Source organism: Lutra lutra, chromosome 3, assembly GCF_902655055.1.
Source record: "Lutra lutra chromosome 3, mLutLut1.2, whole genome shotgun sequence".
Lineage (NCBI taxonomy): Eukaryota > Metazoa > Chordata > Mammalia > Carnivora > Mustelidae > Lutra > Lutra lutra.
The window spans coordinates 155,317,916-155,345,730 of record NC_062280.1 but is presented as its reverse complement, the minus strand read 5'-3'; the positions used below and the strand labels follow the sequence as shown (position 1 = coordinate 155,345,730).

The window sequence follows — 27,815 nt, the reverse complement described above, 5'->3', positions numbered from 1 at the left end:
CAGTAAGGAGAGGAGAAGGAGAAGAAAAAGAAGAGTTTGCTGGAAATCAGGGCTCTCCTAGGTAAGTTAGAAGCTTGTACCAAAAAAGATCAAGAAAAAAGTAAGTCAAATGCACTGGGAATGCTGGAAAAACAGCTTTGCAAAGGTAGTCCCTTATCCCTATCTCAAATTTTTCAAGCTATATTCACATACAGTGAGAGTATAAATGTAAAAAAAAAATTATAAATAGCAGTAAAAAGAAAATTTCTGAATCCTAAATATGGTAGTACCTTTACTAGAAGATGACCTAAAAGTTTCCACTCCTCAGACATTTTAAAAGCAGAGTATTATAAAAGCTTATTAAGTGAGAAATAGACATAATCTTGAATAGGTTCTTCCAAACTTGAGATCCCCTGTGAAAAGCACCAATTTATACATCGAAGTATGTAGCACAGAACATAATTTCTCTTATTCAATCATTCAGAGCAATTATAGCAAATGAAATATGAGGAAAACACTGTGGGACCCCCCGTCAAAGGTAACCCTTATACTAGTGTATCATTAGCCTATTTCCACACCTCTATCCCTCACCTTTTTAGCTTTTTGTTCTCTGGGAGAATTTAAAAAAAAAAAAAAAAGGTGAACAGTTTGTTTTTCAATTATCAGAAGAGTATTTGCCTATTATATATTGTTTAGTACAGTCATTTTTAAACTCCACAGAAGTTCTACTAATATTTGCCAATAAACACTTGTAAATAAAGCAAAGTAAAATCAATATTTCAGAGTAATCCATTGTTCTGAAAAGTAAGAGTGCATGTTTAATTTTAATAACTCACCAGAAGTAACACTGACAAATTGTATTATTTACCAGAGAATAAATTAACATACATAAGACATGATATAATTTTATTTAAATTAAAACAAAACTTTTTTCAATTATTTTTCTTTTGAAAAACATCTAATTTTCTAGACTGATGGTGAAAGGGCATTCACTTTGAATTTTAAGGCAGCGAAGCCATCTTGTGGTTGATGTCGGTACTGCTAGAGCTTTGAGTGGGTCCCTCCCATTTGTAAAATTAGGTCTTTAATCACAGTTTGACCTTTAAAAAGGCAGATACAACCTGTCATTTTTAAAATTTAGAAGGAAAAAATAAATACAGACCTGAAAGTCTTTCCTTTTTAGGGTTCCACAGTAATGCATAATGTCATCACGTAGCTGGACTGGTGAAGTATTTTTAAAATAACCTCTACTTTATAATTATACACTTTGGTTCAGAGGCTTAAGGTATGAAAATCACTACTGCAAAATATTATGCTTAAAAAATATGAAAAATACTAAACAGTTTTGTAGAAAAAATAGTTTTACTTCTTTTTTTGTAATGACTTTGTTCCATGATTTTTAGCTAATAAGCCACCAGATTCCAAGAACTTATAATATCTAAGAAATGCAAAGTCTGCTCTAAAACACTCAGAAAAAAAGTTACAAAGGTGGCTTCCCCACCACACCTCCCTCCACTCTCATAATCTAAACCTCAAAGATAAACTGCCTATGGGAAGATATGGCTTGGGCTTGGAAGCCTGGAGACAGCAGTCATCTTCCCCCTCAGCACTTTTTTTTTTTTTTTTTTTTTAAGTGTGCTGGGAGTGGGCATTAAACTCATGACCCTGAGACCAAGACCTGAGCTGAGAGCAAGAGTCAAACACTCAACTGACACCCAGGCACCCCATTCCCCTTCGGCATTTTTTAAAATTTGTTTGAAACCTTTTCATTAAGGTTATGGGCAACCTTAGGGAGAAAATATAGGAACTGAAAAACAATGTTAAGAGAATGGAAGGAAAGAGAAAAGAACCTGAACAAAACTATTATATTAATTAATGATTAAGTTACTTGCACTTTTTGCCATTCTACTTTCTTCCAAATTAACAGTGATAACTAAAAACAATTATTAAGACTTCAGTCTCACACCCCAGATGACAATGCCTTTCTGAAGGCCCCAGATCTGTCTTAGAACAAAAAAGATGTAAATTCAATGTATCCAGGATTAACTGTCTTCTAACTACAGGCCTACAATCTTTCTTACCTGATCACAGTTCAATCAGCTCTCCATTTTTCCTTTCCACCCTCAAATTCCTAAATGCTAAAAATGGTATTATCCAAGACTTAGTAAATATAATAACAATACACACCATGTGTGCATTTACTTTTGGCCTCTTTTGGGAGAAGTCTGAAGACTCCTCTCTACACTCCTTTAATCTACCTCCAAAGAGGATTACTGCTTCGATGTTAGTCACTTTTCTTGTAAAGAACAGTTGTACTCATCAGACCTCTCCAAGATTGCTGCCTAATCTGGGATTCTATAGTCCAGAAACTTACTAAGTATGCTTCCCAGACCACCAGAATCAACATCCCATGGAAACTTGTCCAAAATACAGATTCTCAGGCTCTATCCTAATTCAATGGAATCAGAAACAGGGGAATCCGGGGGTAGAAGGGAGGGGCTGGCCATCTGTGTTTTATCCAAGTTTCACGGTGATTCTGGTATACGATGAAGTCTGAAAACTACTACCACAACCAAAAAAAGAGATGTATGAAAACTGGAGAGAACTCTGAGAACAATGAAGTTGAATGGAAAATTCGAGACAGAATAAACAAAGGAATCAAGAAAACTAGCTTTAGCAAAAGAAACCTGTGGCAATGACATTTACAAGTCCTCAGATATATGAAGAATTATTCTCAAGAGAAAGTAAGCAGATATTCTCCATTCCCCCTGAGGGAAGATCAAGAAGACATTACGAACTTTAAGTTGTAGCATAAGAAATTTAGATTAAAATAAAATTAAAGTTTGCTGACACAGAGTGTTGTTAAATATTAAAATGAATTGCTGAGTTTATAGAACCTCTTCTCTGAGTAAATGTCTAAAAAATGAGAGTAGATTAGAATTCTCATATGGCTCTTTCCAGCAAAATGATTACCATCATTTATATAAACAGATTAATACTTAGAAAATGTGTGAAACCTTTTTACACTATATACCTTTTACAATTATCTAATACCAAAGTGTTAAAATGGTAAGAGTATTTATCCAAACACAAAACATACACACTGAAAGTATTTATTTATAGATAATGACGTTCTTTAATAGTTCAAAAAGTGACCAATGGCACATAAAATTCTTGGCTGACGCAATTCACATGTATTTTCAAATAAAAGAAGAAATATAAGTAAAAAGAAGTAAAAGACTGAATAATTGGTATCTAAAAACTGTATCCCTGGATTTTAAAAAGATCATTGCACAACTCATAATATGAATATATATATATATATATATGAAATTATTGAATCTATATGACATGTATAATACATACATTATATTATGTATATTACATACTAATAAATATATCTGGTACAAAATGGAAGCAATAACCAAATGCACAGCTTTGATGAACTGCTCTTAATATCCTCTCACAATCTTACAATTTTATAAAATAAGTTCATTAAATAAACATGGAAATAGGTAACTAAAATTAAAAGGTACAAAAAGGTCCTTGTCCTGTATTCTAGCAGTATTTGCTAAGTCTCACATTAATGAGCATATAATTCCTGAAACTGACAGGTTTTTTAAAAAATGTTTTAAGTCACCAAAAGTTTAAAACTTCAAGTCAATAATTTTCCATTTGTACAGAAAGTCACTAGGATAACTCTGTGACCTAGTCACTTCTAAAATAAAATTTTGCAGTTGTAGTCTTTACTGACAAAATATAATTCCAATAATTTAGTAAATGTTCATATTTATTGTAGTTAGCATAATTTAGGAAGTTAATGTTTTTCTTTACCTTTTCTACCTTTCCACCATTGATGTCACTGGGGAGGAATTTCTTGCCAATTGTTCTTAAGTCTGTCTAAAATAAAAATATTATTATTAAAATATAATTATAGAGAAAAGTAAATCTAAATCTAATCTTACTCATAAACAAAAGATGAAATTTATTAACACCTGTAGAATAAAATTTAAATCGGTATCTTTTAGCTGATTATGAGATCTATACAAACAATCGATCTTTTCAAGTAACATAGTACCATACATATGTTATTGAAAGTACATTGGTAAGTTGAACAGTAATGTTTAAGGCCTTAGTTCTGGTTATATTCCTTTCAATAACTTACTAAATCTTTTCTATTAAAACCTAATACTTGATTTTATATTACTATAGTCATACTAAAAAAAAAAATAATGCCCCAATCCCAAGCCAACTGACTACTTTTAAGTATATAAACAGAATATATTTTTGATAACTGAATCCTATATAACACTCATATGAAGAGTCATGAAAACGTTATTCTTTTGGCTGTGATATCTATTACAAAGCTATGTAACATACAAATATCCTAGGGAACAACACCACTGCAAAAGCAAGAATAGGAAGACTTTACTATAGTAAAAATCCATATTATTTACTTAAACAAATTACAGAAGTCAAAGTTAGTGAACAAATGACTAAGTATATGAAAATTCAAACCAGAGCAAAACAAAAATGAAAACATAAGAACTAACAAACAAAGTTACAGCATTTCTGATATAAAAACAAAACTTCAACTATACAATTTACAAAAAAGCAGAACTTTTAAGGATATTGTCCTCCTTAGGAAGTAAAAATTGAAGGAACAATAAGAAACTTGCTCAGAGGAAAATCAATACTCATGAAGAAGGCCTAATTATTTAAGCTAAGAAATTATCTTGATGACAGAGTGTGAGGTTAGACTGATAACTGAATTTATATTGTTCTGTTCTTCTTTAAAATATAACAAGAGCTCTTCATCTTCTTCAGAGCAGAATAAAAGAAAAGAGAGTGCATTTAATCACAAAAACTGTAAGGCAGAAATTCATGTTAGACTTAGGGGGGAAACACTAGATGATTAAAATTAATGTGACATAAAATGAAGACATGGAGAGAAGTCGGATAGTCTTCTTTCATCACCTACAATAACAGAATGTCCTCTTATTTTAAATATCAGTATGTGGCCAGCTTAAGAAATGAGCATATAAATTACACAATCCCCACAGATCTTTCCAGTCTTTTACTACCATCATTCATATTTTAATTCTCAATGTAAAGCAAGGGTCACTCCTAAGCTAAAACTCACCAAGTGGAGCTGCCAGGCAAACTAAGCCCCAAATCCAAAACACTTGCGTAACAATGTGTTAGCTTTATCATCTTTGCAGCCTCTATCCAGTAACAGAGTGAAAGAATTATAAGCTTACCTTTCCACTTTGAAAATACTGAGTAGCAATGGGAAAAAAATATTTTCTTATACTAACCTTCCATATATTAGGATTGTTTTATTCCTAATGTTAATTACACATGAAGTACTTGGTACAACAAACTGCAAAGAGTAAACACTTAATGAATGTTAACGATCATGTTTATTTGTTAATATAAGATATGTACATTTTGTTATCTGAACTGAATAATCATCAAGTTAGTAATACAACTAACAGTTCATAAAAATGCAGGCATCATTTTGAAGTCACTCAAAGGCTCAAATATTTAAATATGTATGCAAAACAGAATACATATAAATTTTATGATATACCACGGTTTCTCATTTCTGGTTTTTAGCAAAAATTATGAAATTTAATTTAAACCAAAATGAGGCATCAATATAAAGTTGAAATAAACACTAAATTAAAATCCTAAACTCTGAATCATTATAAACTGTAATTAACTAATAGGAACCATGGACACTGCCACAAATTCTCTAAATCCAGCTAATTTATTCCTCTATAAAATGGAAAAAAAATATCACCAAGCTTATCTCATAAAGTTGTTATCAGGCTAAAGGGAGACATTATATTCAAAGTTTATATAACTTTTAAAGTGCTAAACACATATATAATGAATATTATTTCATTATTCTTTAAGCAAGATGAAAATGACCTACCAAATCTTTAAACATCTTAAAATCAAAATCAATTTATAAGTACTCCAAAGGCAATTTCATGATTCAGATGCCATTATATGAGGATCACTAGTAAAACTGGGTCCAAAAATGCATTTATATTGGACATAAAAAAATTACGCAGGAGAAATATTTGATCTATAACAACATGTGCACTTGTGCACACATACAAAAGATTCCTGACTATTTACTCGAGTAAGTTCAATGGAATATCTATTTGGCAAGTCATTTCATATTATGCAGAATCTTAAAAGAAATTTTTGAAAATCTGTTTTTAAATGTTTACTAATACATAGTATTCAGTAATTTAAGACTGAGCTATCACTTAATTTACTTGTGAATAATTCAGGTATTTAAGCCCAAAACTACATGCTGGATTTTAACGTCATTTCTTAGTATTTTTACTCCCCATTCTACAGAGCAAAAAATTAAGAACCCTCCTTTCAACATAAAAATCTATACAGAAATGAGTTATACAGCAGCTCTGAGGCTGCTCTTTTTAGAAGGGCTTACTTTTACAAGGTTGGCTCTAGGCTGGCATGTGGGAACTTGTGCTTGAACATTTTCTAACTGAAAATGTGGTTCACTGCCTAGACTATTTATATAAACAATGTGATTTACGGTGAACACCGCTTTTTGAGGGGGAGGAGTCTTACAACTGTTCGTTTAGGCATAGAGTGTCTCTATAAGCAGACCAATAAATGCACTGGGTGCTAGTCCCTAGTGGACTTCCCTGGGCAGAAACACTGTACAGTCACCCTTGCTTTTCAAAAGTTCACATTATGCCACTTGCTTTTACAAAAGACCTACACAAAAGACCTACATTTTCGCTAAATGAAAGAAATTCAAAGATTTTCATTTTATAGGCAAAGGAGAAAAGCAAAAAAGTGTTCATTGGTTGTATTATACTGAGCATTTATAGAAACAGAATGCACCCCAAACAACGAGAGGGGCACTACCAAGCTTCTTCCCCAGCATCTCAGCATCAAGCTGCAAGAGTTTCGAACTGTGTTCTGTGCATCTGTGCTTCCTCTTGATTTATTTTTGTGTATCCTTTAGCAAGATATGCCCTAAGGTAACAGAAAAACCTGAGAGGTTACTTTTTGGGCTTGGGAATGCTCTAAAATCTTTCCATATAAATTAATGGTAATTACTTCTTCATTCTACACCATTTTGGCTTACAAAAGGTTTTGCCCGAATGTCCTATATATTTTTTTTATTTTACTTTTTTTTTTTTTTTTTTTTGAGAGAGAGAGAGAGAAGCACACACATGAGCTGGAGGGGTCGGGGTGGAGGGATAGAAGAAGGAGAAAGAGACTCTTAGGCAGGTTCCACACTGAGCGTGAGTCAGATGTTCAACTGAACTAAGCCACCCACATGCCCCAGGAATGTTCTACTTTTGGGTAGTGTGGAAAACCTATACATATATTATTGCATTTTCATTGCTAGATAAAGGAACAAGTCAGTGTGTCCCGAATGGGAGGAGGGGGACATAAGAAAGCTTATGAATGGATTATTCTCCCAATATGTAATAAGTTATATATAATAAGAATCAATAATACAACTCTTTTTAAACTAGTGACTAATAGCCCCTAATCTTTCAAAAGCTGAAAAAAATTCAACAGAAATACTACAAATGCCTGACTTTATTTAAAGGTCATAAGTTTGAAAGGTAAATTATCTGTCTGGTGTAGACTTCATCCTAATTAAAGGTAATTCTTTTTCCTATTGTATGGCATGAAAGCTTGGATTGGCATATTCAACCATATATTTCAGAGAGAATTATAAAGACAAATTAATTCATAAAATAATGGTCATCATGTACCTCTTATATACATAGGACAAATACTTCATCTTGATTTACTTTATTTATAGTTTCACATCCAATTATAGAGAGATCATTGCTATTTACCTAAGTTCATAAATAAGAAAAAGAGCAAAAAAAAAGAGAAAAAAAGGAAAGGAAGAGAAGACTGTCACAAATACTTCATCATCTTTAGAATTTTTCTTTAATTAATAGAGTTCTTTCAATACTTTTTATAAAAGTAGAACTCACTTATTAGGGTACAAGTAAAAAAAAAGTTAAAGTGTATAGGGAATATTTCCATTTGTAGTCATAGACAACATGCATAATTTCTAAAGTTTACTTTTTTTTTTTTAAAGATTTTTATTTTATTTACTTGACGGACAGAGATCACAAGTAGGCAGAGATGCAGGCAGAGACAGAGTGGGAAGTAGACTCCCTGTTGAGCAGAGAGCCCATGATGCAGGGCTCAATCCCAGAACCCTGAGATCATAACCTGAGCCGAAGGCAGAGGCTTAACCCACTGAGCCACCCAGGTGCCTCTCTAAATCTCACTTTAAAAATTTTTATTCTTTTATTAAAAACCTACATTCTTAGCTCAGAAACAAAAAATGACCTTGTTAGTTTTATTGAATAAAATTCAAAGAAGCTAAAAAAAAATGACAGAATTCAAGACATAAATTTTATCTGTGTAAGTCCATTTAATTGTATATAAATTAACATAAAAAGAAAAAGTTATACACAGTTATATATTTATTCATATTTTAAATGTTATCAGTTGCTGCCATTTCTGCTTACATTGTACCTGTATTGCAGTGATATGGTGGATCTGTCATTCTCTTATGAATAAGAGAATAAGTAATTCTCTTATGAATTTTGTTGACTATCACAATGTATAAATTTAATTTAATAAATTATATATTTAATAGACTGTTATTATAAAGATAATTTGAAAATGCTCCCAATGGGGTAACTGGAAAGATGAAAAAAAGAATATTCATTTACTTACACCTAAATTTCAAACAATTTTTATAACTCTTCAAAAAAATCCAAAAGCAAATCCCAATTATGGAAAAGATACAGCTATAGAGATAGGTAGAAGGAGAGAGACTGAAAAGAAATATAGATACAACATAACTGTAATTATGGATAGCCTTAATTTTCTTATTTTACTTTTGTTTTCTGAAGTGTTCTACAATATACATTACTTTTATCGACAGGATAAGTTATTTTGGAACAAAAAATACAACTGTCAAAAAGCTATAACATACCTGGAGTTCCTATGTTAATAAAATGATTTATTTTAATAAATATGAATAGTAGTTTCTGCTATTATATATCTACTGTAAATGTTATGAAAGTCTCTGATCACTGGGGGGAAATGGGAATCTTAATTGCATTTTTTTCCTTTCTTATTGGATTCTATATAACAGTTGTTATAAGAAACATAAATTTCTAAAAATTGGGTTGATATGAGATTACCGAATTCAACAAACATCACTGCAACTTAAAATACACAGTAAAACCAAAAGATGTCTTCCATATACTTTTCTTAAAATCCAGATTATTCTGTAAGACATTTTTCATGAAAGCTTCTAGATTTAAAATGTTTATAAGTTAATAAATAAAACCTACATTGAGAGCAATCAGGATGATGTCATTTATATTGACTTTGTCAGGAGAACTTGTGCAAGCTTCAATGCCTTCATCTGAAAGATACCTGTTAAAAATAAAATAAATGACTTAATATTTCCTAAAATCAAAATTAACCAAGTTATATTCTTAGGACAACATGCAATTTTGTTCCATACTATAAAAAGCTTCTACCATAAATATTAGGGAAAGAGCTCTGGATATTCCATTTATTTACCATCTCTGATAGAACAAATGGGTAACACATATTTTCCCTCTTTCATATCCTTAAAGGGATGCTATATCAATAAAATTATCCATACGCTTTCTGAGAAAAGCCATTTAAATATCAAAATACTTCTTAATGAATGTATGAGCTACTCCTACTATTATGCAAATATAGTATCTGTCTTAAATATTTGTTAATACAGAAGTTCTTAGAGACTCGAGTTGTGCTATAAAAATAGAACTAAAAATAACAGATTTAAACTTAATCCATAACAATTTCCTCTGTCTGCTACTTTCTTAAATTATCTTCTCAGGTTCCCTTTCCTGGACATTACATTCCCGAGAAAGATTTAGTAAATATTATTGACTTAAAGTGGCACAAAGATAGGCAACTTTTTAGCTTATACCTTTTACTTTTCCTGTTCTCTTTTCGGTTTTTTTATTCATTGTCTTATTGCCATTTGATCTTTTATTCAGTCTAAACCAGTATCACATCTGTTGCAGACAATAATTAATTCAAGAGTAAAAAGATTATTGATTCCAGGGAGAGAATAATTTCTACCCATTCATTCATGCTCAATGCAGGCATTTTAAAATTCTTCGATAAATTCTAGAATTCAGGTATTATCTCCCCCAAAATCCACCTGTACAAATGCCCATTAACATTTCACATCTTTTACTTTTTTTAAGATTTTATTTTTAAGTAATCTCTATACTCAACATGGGGATCAAGAGTCACACACTCTACCACCTGAGTCAGCCAGGCACCACCCATCTCACATCTTTTATAATCAGTATCAACTACTTTAACAAAAAGGCTGGTGCCAACATTGCCGCTGTAGACATTGTCCCACTGAAAAGATACAGGAGTGTTAATCTGACAGCAAGCTCATTCCTGATAGTCAGCAATTCCACCACCAATACCCAACATTGGAGTGATTCCAAGACACATATCAGTGTAAACTCTACCTGGAGACAACAACCAACAAGTCTTTAAGGAACACAGACTGAATAATTTCTCAAAAATGAAGGAGCAAGTGAAAAGAAATGTAAATTGAAGAATGCAAAAGAACAATAAGAGATTAAAGTTGATAAGCCTAGAACAAGACCACGGAGATAAAAGTATACATATCAAAGCAAGAATGTATGAGTTGAAGACCATGGCAGTACTAAACTACAATGATGAAAGAAGGCAAGTAGTTAACCAGGTACAGAGGAAGTAGTTAACCAGTTAACAGAGGAAAAACAGAAGTGTTAAGTATGTACATAAGTCAGTAAGAATGAATGCAGGGGAGACAGTAATATCATAGTACACAAGTGATCAGGGAATACAAATGTCTATAGTCAGCACAGATGGTTGAAACACTGCTTTAATTCAAAATGGCTATTAATTTCCTTACTATGTTGTTAAATTTTCATTGGGCCTACCCACTGACTATATGCCATTAATCATCTTACAAATTCAGTTTTAGAAATATTAAGTCCATATTTCTGTGAAAAGTAGTGAGTCAGTAATATGATTAGCAAAATGATGAAAATTAAACACCTGCCTTCAAGAAGTTCACTGCCTCATAAACAGCACAACACAATAAATAAACAAACATGCAAGGCCAAAATATTATAAATGAAACATTACAGGGGCTCAAAGCAGCTAGGGGATGGGAAAGAATGCACAAAAGGGAATAGTATAAGCAATAACATAAAAGTAAGAAGAGTAAAATAGATTCTAGTGATAATAACCTGTAATATTCTGGCTGGAAAATGGGGAAGAAATGAGAGATGAGTATAGATTGAGATGGATTATAGAAAGCAACAGTACACAAAGAGATATGGTGATTGATCAGATATGCTGATTGAGTAATTATAAAAACACAACTTTCAAAATTCCTACACAATGTGGAAATAATATGCAATGACTAATAAAATACTTTGTTTTTCTAGAAAGGCATACCTTTAGAATTTAAAAGGTCATAGGAAGTGAGATGATCTGGAATAAATCTTTAAAATAATCAAAATTTGGGGCGCCTGGGTGGCTCAGTGGGTTAAGCCTCTGCCTTTGGCTCAGGTCATGATCTCAGGGTCCTGGGATCGAGCCCCGCATCGGGCTCTCTGCTCAGCGGGGAGCCTGCTTCCCCCTCTCTCTCTGCCTGCCTCTCTGCCTACTTGTGATCTCTCTCTGTCAAATAAATAAATAAAATCTTAAAAAAAAAATAAATAAAGCCTCTGCCTTCGGCTTAGGTCATGATCCCAGGGTCCTGGGATGGAGCTCTCTGCTCAGCAGGGAGCCTGCTTGCCTTCTGCTCTCTCTCTGCCTGCCTCTCTGCCTACTTGTGATCTCTGTCAAATAAATAAATAAAATATTTAAAAAATAAAATAAAATAATCAAAATTTACCTCTTCAGTTCTACAGATGAGGAAAAGAAGGCCCAAAGATGTTAACAGAACTTCCCCAAAATAGAAAATTAAGTGACAAAGTTAAGACAAGATTGCCCCCTGACTCCCAGTTTACCAGTCTTTTTATTACAACATGCAATTCTTATTTACTAACTACAACTGCTAAAGTTAGAAATAAGATCTTTTCACAAATGTAGGCCAGTATCCGCACAAATCAATTTCCTGGTCCACTAGACAATTTTACCAAACACACAAAAAGGGACAACTAGGCAAACTCAATCAGTGAGCTCCACAATATATTAAAGAAGAATATATCTAGGGGCATCTGCATGGCACAGGTCCTGATCTCATGGTCATTAGATCGAGCCCCGCATCTGGCTCCATGCTCAGCACTAAGTCTGCTTAAAATATTCTCTCCCTCTTCCTCTGCCCCTTGCCCCCGAGTGCTCTCTTTCTCCCTCAAATAAATAAACCAATCTTAAAAAAAAAAAAAAAGGCTAGTTCCATAGTAAAAGATCAGAGAACTAATACTAATAATTAGAGATTTAAAAATTGTAAAAACATAAAAATACCTATCCCTACATAATATAAAAAGGAAAACTCTAAAATTGTAAAGATAGAAGCCATAAAGAAGGAGAAATTTGACTTTATATATGTGTAAGTCAACTATCATGTGATTTCTTTCAAATAATGCCTATTAAATGCCTCCTGAATATAACAAATTTTAAAATGTGGCTCAGTCTCAATTTCCACATCTTACAAGTCTCTCTTACTCACCCTTCATATTTTGAAAAATCAAAGGATTTGAGCCTTACAGCTATACTCCTATCAAGGAACAGTAGACTTATTCATAGCTCTCTCCAGTAACATCTTGGTGATCCTTCTGTAAATACTATACCATTTCCACTGAAGGACTGAATCTAAATTAACCATAACTTGGGACTTACAAATTCATCTTGTTTTTATAAACATTTAAAACTCCAACACTATCAATGAATAAAACAAATAAAAACTAATACTAATAAAAGTCAAATTCCCAAATTGGGAATTACGGCATGACAGTAATGCAATAACTGAAAGAACGAGACACAAAATTCAGCAGTCTTACTGTGAGAAATTTGGAGAAAGACAAGAATTGAAAAATTAGAGCAAGCGTGCCAGATCTGATCCCTGTACACATCTGCACGATGGACCTGGAGGGAAGAGAATTATAATCAGTTCCCATGTACCATCTCAGAGCACGTAAAATCCAAGGGCATACAGACCTTAAAGAAGAAACAAACCTCAGCTCTTATTTACTAAAACAGCAAAAGCACATATTTTCCATTCTAGTAGAGATTTTGGAACAGTGATGTTATAAAATCACTCATTACTATTCTGTACTAAAAATACATTGAAATACATTTTATTGACATGCAAGGCACTAAGGGCTAAATTTCTTCATGGTACAGAATAGACTAACATTTCTCACTAATTTTAACTTCAAATAATGTCATTTTAAGTCACAGTTTAATAAGTGCTCAAATTAAAAAAGAGATTTTAGAAACTCCTTCCTTTTTTTCATAAATAGAAGACATAAAAATTCCATCTTACTCAGAGTCACTTAATTTGTAATCCTGAGCAACTCTTTTCACTTTAGAAGTGAAAGCTTCAAAATTATTATCCACCAATTTGGGGGAGAGGGATTTCCTATTACAAAGAACAAATATATATTCAATGAGAAGGGTCACACACAGCCTAAGCACTACTACCAGAACCATCTTCATTTCATGTTCAAAAGTCACCTGGGCATAAAACAAACAAACAAAAAAACCAACCACGCCCAAACTACAATTCAAGAATCTCAACTGATAGAAAACTGTGATAAAACAAATATAATTATTTTAATCTCATTTATTTGATGGAGATAGTGGATCACCATTAACACCTCATTACCAATAAGGGGAAAAGACAGCCAATTTCCCTTTCATTCATTCCTCTGAAGCAGGTAAAATCCTTGAGCCTAACTTATTCGCTGGCTACGATGGGCACAGAACGTGGAGGACAAGGACAAACTGAAGGCTACATGCCTCATCTACAGAGAACAGCCTTAACTTGCCTCTAGTTGACTCTCTGTAGGAGGACAGGTAAAGCAGTTAGTGTTAGAGCTTCTCATTTTTAGCTTTTAGTGTTTTGTAAAGCAATATATATGCCAAACAAAACAGAGTTCAGCCTGCATGTGGAACACACACTGTTACTTTGTACTTACTAATCAGAGTAGTTTATTAAAATTATCTGCTTATTTGTTCCTGTATATTTTGTCTATCTTTCGCATGCAAGTTTATACCAAAGTGTCTCTCAAATGATGTAATATTCATGGCTGACTTGGGTCACTTTGTATGACTTTTGGAAAGCAATGAACACAACTATGTAGGTAACAAATGCTCTTACCAGAGTTCTCTACATCAGACTACAAAGTGTCAAATCATTTAGTTTGGCGAAAATATTTTACAAACTGGACATATATGGAATTGATCCTTATTTCAGATTTCCAGACTACATAGGTTTTTCTGTTCTGTTTTGGTTTTGTTTTTTTAGGGAAAAGGAATATTCTAATTAATTGGCCAGAAACCCTAACAAGCAAACATTAATTTTCTTCCCCTCCACCCACCTCATCCATTCAAGCAGTTTGAACTAAGACCTGAATTCCTAAAGTAATGAAAGACAGTATCTATTACTGCACATACAAATTAAGTTAATGATACAAGAAAATTCTTTAAAATGCCAATGAGAAAACTAAGAATGAAAACATTCTTCCCAAATGGATAGAACAAAATAAAAAAATAATGGACATATCTGGACAAAAACTTACACAGTAGTCGTAACTAACTCTAAATAAAACCCAAATCAAATGGCCTCGTATGGTTTTAGTTGTATTTGATCTATATATGATTATTTGCTACCACATTGAGATTATTGGACCAAATATGTAATCTAAATATCAAAATGGGAATTTTAACAAGTGAATTCTTGTTTAAACACAAAGAAAATAAAGATAATTAACTTCCAATTAACTAAGCTCATATGAGGAAAGAAGAGGATAAAATATGAAATAATAAAAAAAAATCAGTTACATTCAAAGGTATCTTTGGTCCCGTCAAATATGGAAGTTGACAACCTACTGCAAATTCTCAAAACATTAGAAAAAAAAAATATATATATATATATATATATATTTTTTTTAAGTAAACTCTACTCCCAACATGGGGTTTGAATTCACAATCCCAAGATCAAAAGTTGCATGCTCTACCAATTAAGCCAGACAGGTGCCCCCTCAACACATTAGAAAATATTTTACAAAATTGCCTGAATAAAGAGCTCTCTATTCTCTGCCTATCCTGTTTCTATTCCCATTGTGTAAGTGGACTATAACATGCTTGCCAAAAAATTCAGTTCTTGCTATTATTCTTATACCCCAGAGACGCTGAAATAATAACTTGCTAATTTCTTCCTCCAGGGCAGGAGAAAATGACTTATAAATACCTATTTGTGAATATAATTTGGGAAAATATAATTCAGGCATAACTTGTTTTACTGTACTTTGCTGTACTGTGCTTTGCAGATATTGTACTTTTTATAAATCGAAGGTTTGTGGCAACCCTGTGTTGAGCAAGTCTATTGGTATCATTTTTTCCAATAGCATTTGTGCACTTCGTATCTGTTGTTACACTCACATTCTCACATTAAACTTCTTTAAAATAATATTTTATTTATTTATATGAGAGACAGAGTGAGTGAGCAAGAGAGAGAGAGCACAAGCTGGAGGAGGGGCAGAGGGAGAGGGAGAAGCAGACTCCCTGCTGAGCAGTGAGCCTGACACAGGTCTGGATCCCAGGATGCCAGGATCATGATCTGAACCGAAGGCAACCCCTTAACTGACTGAGCCACCCAGATGTTCCAATATTACAAACGTTTTCATCATTATCATATTTGTGATGGTGATCTGTGCTGATGATCTTTGATGTTACTATTGTAACTGCTTTGGGGTGCCATGAACCACACCCATATAAGAAGGTGAACTTAATCGATAAATGTGTGTTTTCTGATGGCTCCACCAACCATTGCTCTCTCGTCTCTCTCCCTTCTCCTTGGGTCTTCCTATTCTCTGAGATACAATACTGAAATTAAGCCAATTAATAACCTCACATTGGCCTCTGAGTGCTCAAGTGAAAGGAAGAGTCACCTATCTCTCACTTTAAATCAAAAAGCTAAACATGGTTAAACTTAGTGGGGAAGGCATGTAGAAAGCTGAAACAGGCTGAAAGCTAGGTCACTGAACCAGTTAGCTGAGTTGTAAATTTAAAGAAACAGTTGTTAAAGGAAATCTAGGACTTCCATAGCTAGAGAGGAGAAGTCCATGGCTGGTTTCAAAGGTTCCAGGAATAAATAGGCTGGCCCTCTTTTTAGGGGCTAATAACACAGCTGGTGATTTTAACATGTAGCCAATGCTCATTTACTGTTCTGAAAATCCTATGGCCCTTAAGAATTACAGTAAATCTACTATGCCTATGTTCTACAAATAAAACCAAAAAACCTTGATGACAGCACATCCTTTTACAACATGGTTTACTGAAATTTTCAGCCCAATGTTGAAACTTTCTGCTCAATAAAAAAGATTCCTTTCAAATTACTACTAATTGACAATGCACCTGGTCACCTAAGATCTTTGATGGAGATGTACAACAAGATTAATGTTGTTTTCATGCCTGCTAATACAACATCTATTCTCAATCCAGTCTGCAGTCAAGGAATAATTTAGACTTTCAAGTTTGTTATTTAAGAAATAAATTTGAAAAAAAAAAAGGAAAAAAAATATAATTTGCAAAGCTATAGCTGCTATACATAGTGATTCCTCTGATGGATTTGGGCAAAGTAAATTGAAGACCTTCTGGAAAGGATGCTCCATTCTAGATGTCATTAAGAACATTCCTGATTCGTGGAACAGGTCAAAATACTAACATTCACAGGAGATGGAAGAGGTTGATCCCAACCCTCTTGGATGACTTTGAGGGGTTCAAGACTTCAGTGCACGAAGTAAGTGCAGATGTGGTAGCAATAGCAAGAAAAACAGCATTAGAAGTAGAGCCTGAAGATGGGACTGAATTGTTGCAATCTCATGATAAAACTTGAACAGATGAAGGCTTGATTCTTATCAATGAGCAAAGAAAGCGGTTTCTTGAGATGGAATCTGTTCCTGGTAAAGATACTGTGAAGATGATTATAGTGAAGACAACTTTTATATGCACTGGGAAACCAAAAAATTAATTTTACTTGCTTTATTGCGATACTTGTTTTACTGTGGTGATATGAAACCAAACCCACAATATCTCTGAAGTATGCCGGTATTTAACCATGTTGAATAACAAGATTAGTAAGATAACAAAGCTAATAAAAAATTTGCTTCAGATCACTTGGTACAGATGAAATTAATATATTCATGATAGTTTATAGATACATTGGGGTAAAAAAATCACTTTTTAAAATTTTTATTTATTATTTATTTGACAGAGAGAGAGAGAGAGAGAGATCACAAGTAGGCAGAGAGGCAGGCAGAGAGAGAAGGGGAAGCAGGCTCCCTGCTGAGCAGAGAGACCGATGCAGGGCCTGATCCCAGGACCCTGAGATCATGACCTGAGCCGAAGGCAGAGGCTTAACCCACTGAGCCACCCAGGTGCCCCAAAAAAATCATTTTTGAAAACACAAATTGATATGCCCACAGTAAGCTGAATGAACCCATGGGATTCTTTGTCCAAATCCCTTTTAAGCAAATAATTAGGAGGACCAAAACACAGTAATTAGGAGGACGAAAACACTAAAGATAAATAAGAGGACAAACCATGACACACAAAAGATAAAAATCTAAAAAAAGGTCTTTTATTGCATTTCCATTAACAACCAAGTCTCTATTCTATAACTACCATCTTCTTTCTTTCTTTAGGTAAAGTAGCCATCTACTTTATGCCAAAATGAATACCACTGAATTCTTGAATTCTCTATTGCAACAATTATAATAAGGACCTGAACCAACACTAGCTTAAAATTTAATTTTCTCTATGGTTTATGTATGAATGTTTCAGATGAGTAAAGTTATATATTATTTAAAGTACTTCTAAGTACAATCACTTACTGTTGATCTTAATCAATACAATAAACTATTTTAATACAAAATTTATTTTATCCAGAAATAAATTATGTTTAAAAATTACACTAATTTTTCAGTTTTCACTTTTTATTATTTCTTTACATATACAAAGGTACACTATTTCCATTTGGTTAACCTATGACATTAAATTTCTTCCACATGTACAAACTTACTCACAACTCAGTAAATCTATTTTAATTTCTTCTACACTAATTTTTCAAATTGTTACATTATCAAAATAGAAATAGCAAAAGCAAAGATATCAGAGATATTTAATATTTTAAATGCAATTTTTTCATAAAATAAACTGGCACAAAAACTGAGGATGAATATGCAAAAATTAAAAAGAGAAAATTTACTTAGTACTACAGAAGCATTTTTTCCCTAAACAAACAACTTCTAGATATGTGAAGCATTATGAAAAGCCCTGATATACACCATGATCAATATCCTACCTCAAATATTTCAGTAGCCAGACAAAAATTTTTTGACCCAACATTAAACACTGAAAGAAGAAAATTAGAAAAAATTATAAGGAAAATCCTTTGAAAAGTTATATCTAATTTAAAATACTTTAAGGAGTGCCTGGGTGGCTCAGTGGGTTAAGCCTTTGCCTTCAGCTCAGGTCATGATCTCAGGGTCCTGGGATCGAGCCTTTCGTGGGTCTCTCTGCTCAGCAGAGAGCCTGCTTTCTCCTCTCTCTCTCTCTGCCTGCCTCTCTGCCTACTTGTGATCTGTGTCTGTCAAATAAATAAATAAAATCTTAAAAAAAAAAAGCACTTTAAATTCTGAAAAACTGAAAGCTACATTTATTTTTGTTAGGCACTTCCCTTTAAAATACTGAAGATTTATTAGCAAAATATGAAAGCTGTACTACTTGAAAACACCACTAGGTGACAACCTTGCTTCACAAAGTGAAATATCATCACACCACTACTGAAAGGTAAACCTCCAAAGATGTACTAAATTAGCTTTCAAATAAAGGATTTGACATTTACCGGCTTTTAAGGGGTAGAAGAGATATCAAAGAAAATAAAATACACTATTACAATTTTAAAATTTGTATTTGCTATAAAGATCACTCAGGGTTTAAAAACAAACTCATTTAGCAAGCATTTAAGAGATACCTCAAGAAAAAAAATTCAATATCAAAAGGTAATTTTCTCTTGTATTGTCTCCTATGTGCATCCTTTGAAAATAGAGACTTATAAAAAGTACACATAAATTATTAGAGAATAAGGCTTTTTTTGCTGTGGAGTAGTCACAAAGAGTATTTTCAACATTATTTCAATAGGTGCTTTTCTCTGACATCAAAATAAATAAGCATGACAATTTTAAGATAATAGCCATAAGAGGATAGGTAGCAATAAACTACAAGCTTCTATTTTTTATAACCCATTTCCAAATATTAAAATATTTTCCCTATACATAAACTAACCTATGATGATATTAATCCTGGAATGCTTATTTAGTATAAAGATTTTTTACCAGCTGAGCAAGTAAAACTTTGTAAATATTTCCTAGGAAATTCCATAATAGATATATTACAAAGAATACTGGCAATGGGAACCTATCTATGATATTATTCATTTTTGCTAACCAAGCCTTCACATAAATTTAAAAGTATAAAATGAAGCCTATATATTTTTACTTTCATTGGAGGTTATAATTTATATACTTATCCTTATATAACTTATATCCTAATTCAACATTTTCATACTTTAATTCAGAAGCAGGGCTAAGGTTATGTTCTAGTAACTCATATTTTAAAATGCAAGAGTATTTGATATTTCTGTCATCTTTTCCTCAGCACAAAGGTGACAGCTGTAAAACTATATACCAGGTGGAAAGCCTCACTTCAGGCCCCACGCCCTGTGCACTGACTATGGCAAGAGAGGATCAGTTCCTGCAGAGTCTATGCCAAGCGCCTCCCCAGAAATCACCAGAGATTGCATACTCAGGTTTGTATAAGACATGTTATTTAAAAATATAAAATACCATAGCAAAAATTAGAAGGCATTTTTATGAAAAGCTTGGAGAGATTATCACGCGATCTGTTTAGTAAAGCAGAACTAGATGCTCATCTCAGTCTCACCCTCGAAGACAGTGGAATTCTAGGCAATTTATTTATTTTTTTTTAAAGATTTTATTTATTCATTTGACAGACAGAGATCACAAGTAGGCAGAGAGGCAAGCAGAGAGAGAGAGAGAGAGAGAGAGAGGAGGAAGCAGGCTCCCCGCTGAGCAGAGAGCCCGATGCGGGGCTCGATCCCAGGACCCTGGGATCATGACCTGAGCCGAAGGCAGAGGCTTTAACCCACTGAGCCACCCAGGCGCCCCGAATTCTAGGCAATTTAAATTTCCGCACCACTGTTTATTTTCCTACGGAAAAAAAAATGGAGATCATACTGAAAATATTGATATACAGAGTTATGCTCAAGAATAAATGAGACAGCAATGAAAAACCTAGCATATGCTTGGTATAATATAGATGCTAAATAAAATACTTGTTTTCTTCCTTCTTAAACACTGTACCCTTGGTGTTCTGGAAAATATTTTCACAACATGATACTCAAATACGTCTTTGGGTTCTTAGAAGAAAGAAAAAGAATAAGAATTGACAAACAAAAACAAACAAATAAAAAAAGAATTGTCAAACAACAAAGGGAATTTCCTCAATGGCTACAACTAACAGAGGTGTGTGTGTGTGTGTGTGTGTGTTTCTGTATGGTTCTTTATAGGAAGCCTGAACTACATATTTCTAACATATTTAGAAAGTTCACTGAGAATAGAGGATAAGTGTCAGCAAGATGGAAGGAATTTCATTATTTAATTTGTGGATATCTTCCAATTTTACATACAGATAAATATATACAGTTTATAACAATAAGAAAATAAGTTACTCCATGAGACTGTGCAACTATTTCTGCCCAAAACAGAATTTCCAATGCAAAATACACTGCCATCATTTTTGTCCAATCTTCCATTTTGTCCAATCTTCCAATTTCCATAAATCAAAATTTAAAACACTGTCAAGAAATAGCTGGTGAGTAATAATCTTAAAATTCTTTAGCACAGAATTACAATTGTAATAACTTGTTTTAAAGTTAGACATTTTATAATTTACTTATAATTTATTTAAATGCCATTAATACATTTATTTAATGGCTTTTATTTAAAACTTTAAAAATGAAAATCTACTTCAATTATCATAAGCAATTATGGCAAATACCTACTCGTTTGTAGCATATGTAATCATATATTTCACCATCTAATAGTATAACAATCCTCCATAAATTAAAACGAAATGAAAATGAAAGAGGCCTAAAATAAAAAGAGCAGTCACTTAAATATGCTACCAAATCAAGTAAATATTAAACAAATAAATGATTTACTTGCTAAAACACTGGTGCATATATATGTGCCTTCATATATAGATATATATATATATATATCCCATTTATATATATCTTAGCCCATAAAATACATATTAGTCAATAAATATGGATTCTAGCTTTCATTTCTTTAAAATAAAAACTATAGAGAGGTATAATTAAAAGCTGGAAGTGGCCCCTCCCCAATTTTCCTTCTAAAAAATAAACAGTATTAACAATATTAGACCTTGTATATCCTTGTAATATATATACACATAAACTGGAGTGGAATTTAGAAGAAACTATTTGTTTGCTTATAAAAATTAATCATTTTACATAAAAATTTTTGCAGTAATTTTTTCATTTAAGAATACATCACAGCCAACTTTCATTTCAAGCACATAGATTACCCCATCTCATCCTTTTCAATAGATGCAAAGTATTCCTTTCCACATAGGGGCTATACCAAAATTTATTTTAACTATTCAGGTTGTTTCTAATTTTCTATTAATAATACTTCCTTGAGTATATTTGTAGATACACAATAGAGGATAAATAATAGTATTTTTATAAGAGGTATTTCTAAAAGTGGTACTGCTATGTGATATTATATGTGTTAGGACAGAGAAAAAGAACTTTAAACTTTGAAATTATGAAATATTTTGTGCTTCTGGAAATAATTAAATGTTTTAAAAGAAATGATTGTTTATAAAAAAATTTCTAATTTTAAGAAATCTTACTTGATGAACAAATATCCCTAAAGAGTTTTACAACTAACAAAGCACTCTCAATGACTGAATAAGAATTTAGGTAAATGACACGATCCCTCCTTACCCTCTCTCTGAGTCTTGTGTGTTAAAGTTTACATACTTGACTCCTGGGATTCCCATACCTATTTGTGTGTGTGTGTGTGTGTGTGTGTGTGTGTGTGAACACCACTTAAAAAGACAGGAATCAGTATATATTCTTTACAGCACCAGTTCTGGGTATGATGGAGTAAGAACCTACTGGATGTATGATGATACCCTCTGCCCCCTGCAGAAAATATCCAAAAAGGTAGAAAAAATACAAAAATCAACTCTAGCTACTGCAAAGTGAGCAGAAAATATTGATGGGGAATGCATGCTCATTTGGATGTGGAAGACTGGGAGCTACAAGTTATTTATGGTCTCTGGTGCTTTAAAATCTAGGACAGAGAGCAGTCCAAATGGCAGATCAGCAGCAGGTGTGTACAAGGACATATTGATAATCTTTATGCTCTGGGGAACAGAAAAAGGAAGTAAAGAAACCAGGACCACTGAAGAGTGGGGGTAATCTGGTAAAGGAAAAAACCCAAAGAGGGGTCTACAGACTCTGGCTACCCTCCTCTCTGATGACCTCAGAATGACCCACGTGCAGAAAACTCACAGAAGTCCAGATAAAGGCAAAAGATTTGAACAAAGAATGGAATTGCCAAACAAATTAAGACTCTACAGTTCATGCCTGTGAAAAAAGGTGCCATCTACAACTTAGGAAACAATATCATTGGTGAAAAGCAGCAGGATCAAAATTTCCACCACTCAACAATTCATAACACCAAGAATACAATCCAAAATTACCCAACAAAGAACCGAAAAAACCCACATTCTCTAGAAAAAAGAAAATCAATCAGATTTGAACCAAGATGAACCAGATGCTAGAACTAGAAGACAAAAATATTAAAATAAATGTTGCTACTACTCTCAATTAAGAAAAGATGCCTTCAGGGGCGCCTGGGTGGCTCAGTGGGTTAAGCCGCTGCCTTCGGCTCAGGTCATGATCTCGGGGTCCTGGGATCAAGCACCACATTGGGCTCTCTGCTCAGCAGGGAGCCTGCTTCCCTCTCTCTCTCTCTCTGCCTGCCTCTCCGTCTACTTGTGATCTCTCTCTGTCAAATAAATAAATAAAATCTTTAAAAAAAAAAAAAAGAAAAGATGCCTTCAATACATTAAATCTCAGCAGACAGATGATGTTTCAGCTGAGAGAGAGAAACAATCAAAAAATCAAGTGAAAGTTCTAGAATAGAAAACTAGTTCTGAAATAAAATGAAGTTAACAGCAGGATGAACATAGTGGAAAGAGTAAGTGAATTTTAAGACAGATGTTACAACATTTCTATATTTTACTTAAAGTAGTACACTATTAACAGTAAATGCACTATGAAAAGTTAAGGATATTACCTAACACAATCCTTAGCAAAATCACCATAAAAATAATGTAAAAGAGAAACAATAACATATGTCTACACAAAAATGTATACATGAATGTTCAAAGCATCATTATTTATAATTGCAAAAACTATAAGTAACCCAAAAGTCCATCAACTGGTAAATGGACTTTCTTAAAATTGTAATATATTTATACCACAATAAAAAGAAGCAAAATAAAAATACACACAATGGTGTGAGTGAGTCTCAAAAACATTATCCCAAGTGAAAGAGGGCAACATACAAAAGACCACACACAATATTTGATTCCATTTAGATAAAATTTTAGAAAAAGCAAAACTATCTGACAGAAAGTAGATCAGAGTTTGCCTGGGGTTGGGATAAGGAAGGACATCAAATACAAAGGAGTTAGAAGGTAAGAAATCCCTTTACACAGGGGTGCCTGGGTGGGTGAGTGGGTTAAGCCTCTGCTTTCAGCTCAGGTCATGATCTCAGGGTCCTGGGATGGAGCCCCACATCAGGTTCTCTGCTCAGCAGGGAGCCTGCTTCCCCCTCTCTCTCTGCTCTGCCTACTTGTGATCTCTGCCTGTCAAATAAATAAATAAAATCTTTAAAAAAAAAATCCATTCACACAACTAAATATGTTACCAAATCCATCAAACTGTACTTTTAAAATTGGTGAATTTAATTGTATATAAACAATACCTTAGTAAACAGAAGACAGGAGAATTTCAGAGAAGTTTGCTAATTTACTAATGATACCTAGAAAGTGGCAAAAATGGATAAAACAAAAACCTTTGAATCCTTAGTCCAGAGCAGCCTTACAGCATTTACAGCATTTTTTATTGAAATTATTGATACTTAATTGTGAATTTTCAGGATACGAGGGATATAAAAAGAGAACTCTAAAACACATAGCAAATAAGAAGGAAGAAGGAAAAAGGAAGAAGAAATAAGAATGAGGCTGGCACCAGACTTTTTTGATTAATGCCCTCAAAATTGGGAAAAAAATGGTTTCCACTGGTAATCTACAACTATCCAAAACATCACTCAGGTGTCAGGGCAAGATAAATACAGTTTCAGACATGCAACACCTAAGAAAAATTACTTTTAACCATCCATTCACAGGAAATTGAACTACATAAGGATGTGAATAAGAAAATGGAATAAACTAAAAAAAGAAAATGGAACAAGGAAATGAATCCAACACAAGAAAATGATAAACTGAAATCTCAAAAGAATGATGCACAGCAGAACTTAAAAAAAAATCACTTCAGATTAGAAAAAAAAGGGAACACTTCAGAAGGGAGCTGCCCAGTGGGGAAAAAACTAAAAGGAAGAAAGCATTCCACACATGTGATAATTCTTTTTTCTCAATCTTACATATTAAAATTTTGGGTTGGATGATTCTTTATTTAGGGGACTGCTTTGTGCACTGTAGGATGTTTAACAGCAATCCTAGGTTCTACACATTAGATGCCAGTGGTGCTCCCCAAGTTGTGACAAAAACATCTCCAGACATTACCAAATATCCTGGGGGCAGGGACGGGTGTTGGGAAAATGCTAATTTTAATTGAGAACCATTACCTTAAAAGAACTAAAAAATAAATAAAAGCAAGCAATGTGAAAAAAAAAAAAACCCAAAAATGACAATTAGATATTCCAGGAAGTACTAGAAACTGTGTAAGAAAGAAAATAAAATCAGAGCTATTTACATGATTTTCTATACAGAAAATTTACAGTCATCATAATAGAAACACTGTTAATTTAAATGTGGCTATCAGCTAGTGTAAAGATATATGGAAGACTTCATTATAGTTACATGACAAAATGTACATTTCGTCTATCTTGACACTGAGAAAATAAAGATAAGGGGCTTCTAAAAATAGTAATATATTTATTAGGGAGGGCAGATAAGTAGTTGGACTTGCTAAATATTTATCTATCCCATGAATCAACAGATAATAAAATTAAAACGAAGTCAAGACAGCTTGATAAAGGCATATTATAATTTTTTTAAGTACTTTATTTATTTGAGAGAGAGAGAGTAAGAAAGAGCATGAGAGAGGAGAAGGTCAGAGGGAAAAGCAGACTCCCCATGGAGCTGGAAGCCCAATGCAGGACTCCATCCTCGGATTCTGGGATCACCACCTGAGCGGAAGGCAGTAGCTTAACCAACTGAGCCACCCAGGTGCTCAAAGGCATATTATTTTGAAAGAGGAAAATAACCATCAGAAACATTTAAGAGTTAAAGTAGGATTGGGAGGAGGAGAGAGATGGATGAGCAGGAACTACTCTTGTTTTTTTTCAAAGATTTTATTTATTCATATGAGAAAGAGAGAGGGCACAAGTTGGTGGGGGGGGGCAGAGGGAAGAGGGACAAGCAGACTACCTGCTGAGTGAGGAGCCTGACATGGGGCTCAATCCCAGGACCCCAGGATCATGACTTGAGCCAAAGTCAGATGCTTAAACCAAATGAGCCACCCAGGCGTTGTGTCCCAGGAACTACTTCTTTTCTTTTTTTTTTTTTCTTTTTCTTTTCTTTTTTTTAGGCACTACTGTTCTTCATTGTAAGTCCTTCAGTATCTTCTTTTTTTTCTTAAGCCACAAACATATATTACTTTGATAGAAATTTTAAGTAATTTTTAAAAAATCAATTAGTATCTTTTAGAAGAAATAATTATTTACATAAAAACAGAACAAGTACCATCAGCCATTCATTTACTGAAATTTCACTCTAATCTCATTTATAATTGCTATAATACAGCCACTGATTCAATTTATTCATAAAATATTTAATAAAAACCTACTACAAATTTTGAATTTGTTGAATAATTTCAAGTTAAATAAAAGCCAGTGTTGACCACATGAGCAACGGAGGGATATTCTTGAAATGGGCAGAGTCTGATTAAAAGTTCTCCCTTGAGGCACCTGAGTTGCTCAATCAGTTCAAGTATCTGCCTTTGGCTCAGGTGATGATCTCAGGGCCTGGGATCAAGCCCTGAGTCAGGCTCCTTGCTCAGCAGGAAGCCTGCTTCTCTTCGTGCCCTCCCTCTCACTCTGCCTGCAGCTTCCCCTGCTTGTGCTCTCTCTCTCTCTCTCTCTCTCTCTGTCAAATAACGAAATAAAACATTTTTTTAAAAGTAAAAAAAAATAAAAATAAAAATAAAATCTGCCTTAGGTAGAGTAGTCTGAAGTATAAATTTTTTTTTTTAAGATTTTATTTATTTATTTATTTAAGAGAGACAGAGATAGTAACAGAGCATGAGAGAACATCAGCGGGGAAGAGAAGGAGGCTCCCCAGTGAGAAGGGAGTCGGATGTGGGGCTTGATCCCAGGACTCTGGGATCATGATCTGAGTCAAAGGCAGATGCTTAAATGACTGAACCACCCAGGTGCCCCTAAAAAGTGCAAATACATTCCATCACAGAAGTTGAAGTGTAAAGTGTTAAGAAAGTGTGTGTAGAATACGATGGTCATTGCCAGAACAGGCAGAAGTAAAGCTGAGGTAAAGATAAAGATAATGATGATGATGTTGATAACAACTACAATGACAGATACTGTACCTTTAAATATCAGATATCACGCTAATTATTAGATATATGTCATTTGTCCTAATAACCCCATATTATCTCCATTTTATAAATTAAAAATTTCAGATTAATTAACCCACCAGAAGTTATACAGTTAGTAAACAGTGTAATGGTACTTAAGAGAAATGGCAAACTTAGTAAAAAGTGACTGCAGGAAGTACTAACCACTATTCTATTATATTAACCTGCCTTAGGAATGGTGTAAGTCTTGATTTATGATTCAGTAACTATACACTACTTCATACCGTAAAGGATTTGAAACAGAAGGAAATAAAACAGAGAGGTAAGTGAAAGCAGAAGAAAACTGGAAGTAAATTTAAAACTCCATAACTATATTTATGGCAGACACAAGAAAAAAAATCACAGAGTTCTTCAATGTTTTTTGTAAAAGGTACAAGAGACTCTAGTTATCTAAGGTAACTTATAACTGGGTGAACATTTCCTAAAGAAAAAAAAAGGAGGAAAAAAGGCTTAATTGAGCCTGTAC

General features: G+C 33.4%; 1 protein-coding gene across 6 annotated transcripts in view; it reads right to left on the bottom strand.

The window, feature by feature from the left end:
• The window catches only part of TDRD3 (tudor domain containing 3), a 160,403-nt gene that overhangs the window by 99,308 nt on the left and 33,280 nt on the right, over positions 1 to 27,815 (bottom strand). For 5 of the 6 annotated variants that reach the window (XM_047720096.1, XM_047720097.1, XM_047720099.1 and 2 more), the window contains exons 2-3: positions 9,378 to 9,462; positions 3,814 to 3,879 (exon numbers count right to left, since the gene is read on the bottom strand). In XM_047720096.1, coding sequence (XP_047576052.1) covers positions 3,814 to 3,879; positions 9,378 to 9,462 — 151 coding nt within the window. Of the gene's footprint in view, positions 1 to 3,813; positions 3,880 to 9,377; positions 9,463 to 27,815 lie in introns of those variants that run through there. The other variant, XM_047720103.1, reaches the window with a different exon arrangement.